General features: G+C 39.2%; 2 protein-coding genes across 2 annotated transcripts in view; one reads left to right on the plus strand and one right to left on the minus strand.

Annotated features, from left to right (window-relative positions):
- Positions 1 to 3,996, plus strand: part of LOC107035943 — a 9,899-nt gene extending 5,903 nt beyond the window's left edge. Inside the window, exons 4-5 of the mRNA XM_015253612.2 lie at positions 216 to 353; positions 2,338 to 3,996. Of these exons, the coding sequence (XP_015109098.1) occupies positions 216 to 353; positions 2,338 to 2,597 (398 nt within the window). The 3' untranslated portion in view covers positions 2,598 to 3,996. The remainder of the gene's footprint in view (positions 1 to 215; positions 354 to 2,337) is intronic.
- Positions 1 to 4,077, minus strand: part of LOC107035935 (protein HGV2) — a 14,538-nt gene that overhangs the window by 8,633 nt on the left and 1,828 nt on the right. The gene's annotated exons all lie outside the window — the stretch shown is intronic.

Consider the following 4,077-nt stretch of genomic DNA (forward strand, 5'->3'; position numbering starts at 1 on the left):
AAATACAAAGGGAGAAAGGGTTAAAGTGAAACCGTACTCAACCAATCAGGCGTATTACCGCGAGCCGATCAATAACTCCAGAACCCACGGGGTTGATTTCAATTGTCTGTAGTGGATGATGCCAATCCGGTCCATTTGAATGCGAGGGAAAAAGAGGAGGAATGAGGAAGGATTTCAGTTATTTGCATGGTTTTTTTTGTTCTCTCTGTGCACAGGAATGCAAAATCTGAGTATTTCCTGCTCCATGGTTTGCCTCATCGTCCTGGGGAGTGCAGTACTCGTGGGATTTTTTGGCCTCTGCAGGCATCAGATATCAGCGGTTCTCGTGACGGGTGTCATGTATCTTCTAGCAGGTGAATACTATTTAAATTTTTTTCGAGTGGGGTGGGGAGGGGGGAGAGAGAGAATAATGGGCGCGGTCGTATGGCAACGGTTTCGAAATCTCTGCGCTGCGTTTGAATAGATGGGTTAATTTATTTTTCGGGTGAAAATGATTTTAATTATGGAATTTACTGGGTGCGCGAACGAAATTTATGATATTTTGAGGGGGTTGTTGGAAAGGAATTGCGATGAAATCAATTGTGTTGCAGACGATAAAGGAAGTTTCCAGCGGGATTTACTACCTTCCGTGGACATAAATTTCTTGGTTGTGAATTGATACGTCTTTTAGGGAAATAGTTTAGGTCTGCAGGAAATTATGTGAGGGATTGACGATGTTGAATGAATGTTGTTGAGTACAGCATCTATTTGTCCAGTGAACAGTGATATTTTCCACGGAGTGCAGGATAATTTCAAGAAAAGACTTGAATTTTCTTTCGATATATTGAGCGATGTTCATACGATGTTCGAAAGAGAATTGATTCTTTTTTTTGGCATTGTAAATAGAAATTTCATGGATATACCATAGAAAGAATAGATTGACGAGGAAAGAATATCATTTACCAAAAAAAATGTCCCCTCGAAATTATTTAGTTCTGCCAATAACTCAGTTTGAGTTTTCTTTCCTGATTTCTCAGGAAAGAAAATTGTAGTTTCCTCTTGAAGTTATCATTTGTTCACTTCATGAAACCCTAGCCTCATATAATTCTCTGCAGAACGAATGTATTTACTCGAAAGTCATGTAAATATCTCACGAGCGCAATTACTACCACGAAAATTACCATGTTTTGGTGGAAACTTTTTTTTTGCCCGACAACTATATCGATTCAACACGACGAAAGACCTCTTCAGGGGATCGTATAATTTTTCGACAGAACTAATTTTTTCTCTCAATATAGGAATGCAGTATTTAACGTTTTGCGGAGGACTGGCAGTAGAATTATTTAGATGATTTTCGGTTACTTCCATTTAGTAGCATGGCAACCTTGAATGGAAATTTTCTGTTGAAATACGTAAAGTTCCGGTACGAATATGACTTTATATGGATTGCGGTCCTATCTGTTGCAATCGAGGTGGGGGGAATAATCAAACCGAATCCCCAAGAGTGCTGCAAACTTTGTAGTCTGTTGTAAAAATTTTTTGCTCAAGTTTTCCTGCACATCAGAAATTCATCGGGATGCGTTTTGCTTCCTCTCGTTGCTATGTAACAAAATAATTGAAAAATTCTCGACAATTTCCGGGCAATGGCGGCATTATGGCTGCTCATTACCATATCGCGGACAGACATCTCCAATTACAATTCAATCAATTATATTTTGAGATAATTTTCCGATAAAAAATACTCAATTCCATTACAAAACGAACTGTGAAGGATATGCCATGTCGATTGAAATGCGTTCTGGGTCTCATCCTATCATCCATATTCGATAATGAATGCCTCTTCTGTAATGAATAGGCGGCCTTTTTGTCGGGAATGAAATGTTTGAATACAACCCCTGAAAATTTCGACGAATTTCCGGGTTATTAGAATGACTTCGGCTGTCATGTACCTATCAAATAAATATTAATTTCTCCCGTATCAGTAATTTATATCGTGGAGTTAATTATCGATTGAGTGACGCGCTTGCACGGAAAATTATGTTTATTGCAATTGGGATTAATTGGGATTTGTTCACTCTCAGTTAAATGAAACATCGCATACTGGCGATTCCAACACATCAATGGAGTCCCTTCAATTATATTCATTAAATTAGTCAAAAAAAGATAATTCAGCGAGATGGATATTCGTGTTATTGATGAATTCATATAAAATCCCCAAAATGAAATATAGAAAAGTGAATAAAAATGAAAGAATGACGAAACATACTATTACCAACTCTTTAGTAAAATACTGTTGGATATCCTGAAATTGAATATCTAAAAATATCATGATGATTTAACGTGAACTCATTTTTTCAGCGACCTTTGCCCTATTCACCCTGACGATAATCCACTTCAAGCGAGCACAAGACCGTAATGCCAAGATTATCGAGGGTCCTGAGGACGGAGTTATTGGTGGTCCTGTACCCAGAAATCTGCTCACAGCTCGTCGCTTTACAACCTCGTGGAGTATGGATTTCGGTTGGGGTGGTGTGACACTGTGCGCCCTAGCCTCAGTCGCATGGATATTGCTCAGTAAAATCATGAGATTCAGTCCAATAGCGGCTATGATAGCGTAGCAGCGGGACGCCTTCGAGGTCTAATGGCAAAGGATGAAAGAGCAAAGAGGAGATGGAGAGGAAAGGGCCTGAATCAATTGACATGCTCGACGGAGTGAGAATCAAGACAGATAAATCCAGCGGGGGACAAAAAAAACTAAGAACAAAGGGAATTATTTTCATTCTATCATTTGAGAGAGAAATTCGTGGCAAGATCGAAGATGGCTGAGCGCAGTGGCAAATTATTCGAAAAGTTAACGTGTAAACCTCGAGGGCAATTGCAATTAAAACTCATTATTAATTCGAGTGAGAGTTTAAGAGGGCGGAAAAAAATCAATTAGTCAGTTTTGCTTGGCCGAAGTCCTCCACCGACTTTTGTACAATTTTACACGATCGCGGGAAAATGGAAAATTTGTTGATAGAAATCCTGAGAAGGGAAAAGTTCTAACCGTCCGATATGACAGAAGAATGCAAGTCCGATCGATTCGGTGTGACAAATAATTTCAAGTGCCGCGCGCCACCCGCTTCTTGTCCGCTCATCTGTGTGGGAGGGCAGTATACGTCCTCTGCTCGCTTCGCCCGCCAGCCCCTCATGCGGTGAAGGAGGAGAGGTACCGAGCGAGAGAGAGAGAGAGAGAGAGAGAGAGAGAGAGAGAGAGCCGAGTGAGATTGTTCCCAGTTGCATTCACTTGGGTCAATCATGAATTAAGTACCAACCCCTTTCGGCAAGACACTCGGTAAAAAGTGCAGTTTTTTAATGTTTCATTTGTTTTCAGACTTCTCGAGAATTTTTTTATCCGCCAATTATGGGTTCTCGGACAATGGAAATGAATTTTATCATTGAATGTGAGAGTTTCAGGGTGAAATAACGCGAGTCGATTGTTCGCGGAGATTTCCTCATTGATTTTAATTTTATGCAATTGTTTGATTTTTAGATGAATCGTTGAATTTATTTCAATGGATGGAGCTCTGTTTGTTTTGAATGGAGAATGAAGCCGCGTTAATTCTGGTATTGTATTTCAATACCAGAAATATTCACTATTGATGTTGAAGAGAATACACAAAATGAATGAATGAATCCGTGAAAAATGAATGTTTATTCATGTTTCTGTATGATTGAGTCGTATTGGTTGGCGTTGTTTTCACTCGACTGACGTTTTTTTTTATTATTTACGTTGAGGCTTTGCTGTGGTATTCCGAGCGTCAAATTCAAATAATAATCAAGGTGAATTCGAGCCAGAGGTAAATAAATCAAGGAATTTTTTCAATGCATTGAACTGAGCTCGCCACGCAGGATCAAGCTTTTGCTAACAACAATACCTGCTAGACTTTTTTGTAATAAAAATGAATGATCAAATAAATATGATTAATTGATGTACCATCAACTAGTACGAAAATAAACGGAAAGAATTTTGAGAAATTCAGCGTTATTATTTTATGCTCCTGTTTACTCGCTTTATATGGTCGACGTTTTGTACGTTGAGTGGGGGGGGGGAGGCAA

This window comes from Diachasma alloeum, unplaced genomic scaffold (genome assembly GCF_001412515.2).
Source record: "Diachasma alloeum isolate Michigan unplaced genomic scaffold, Dall2.0 Dall_scaffold_00176, whole genome shotgun sequence".
Lineage (NCBI taxonomy): Eukaryota > Metazoa > Arthropoda > Insecta > Hymenoptera > Braconidae > Diachasma > Diachasma alloeum.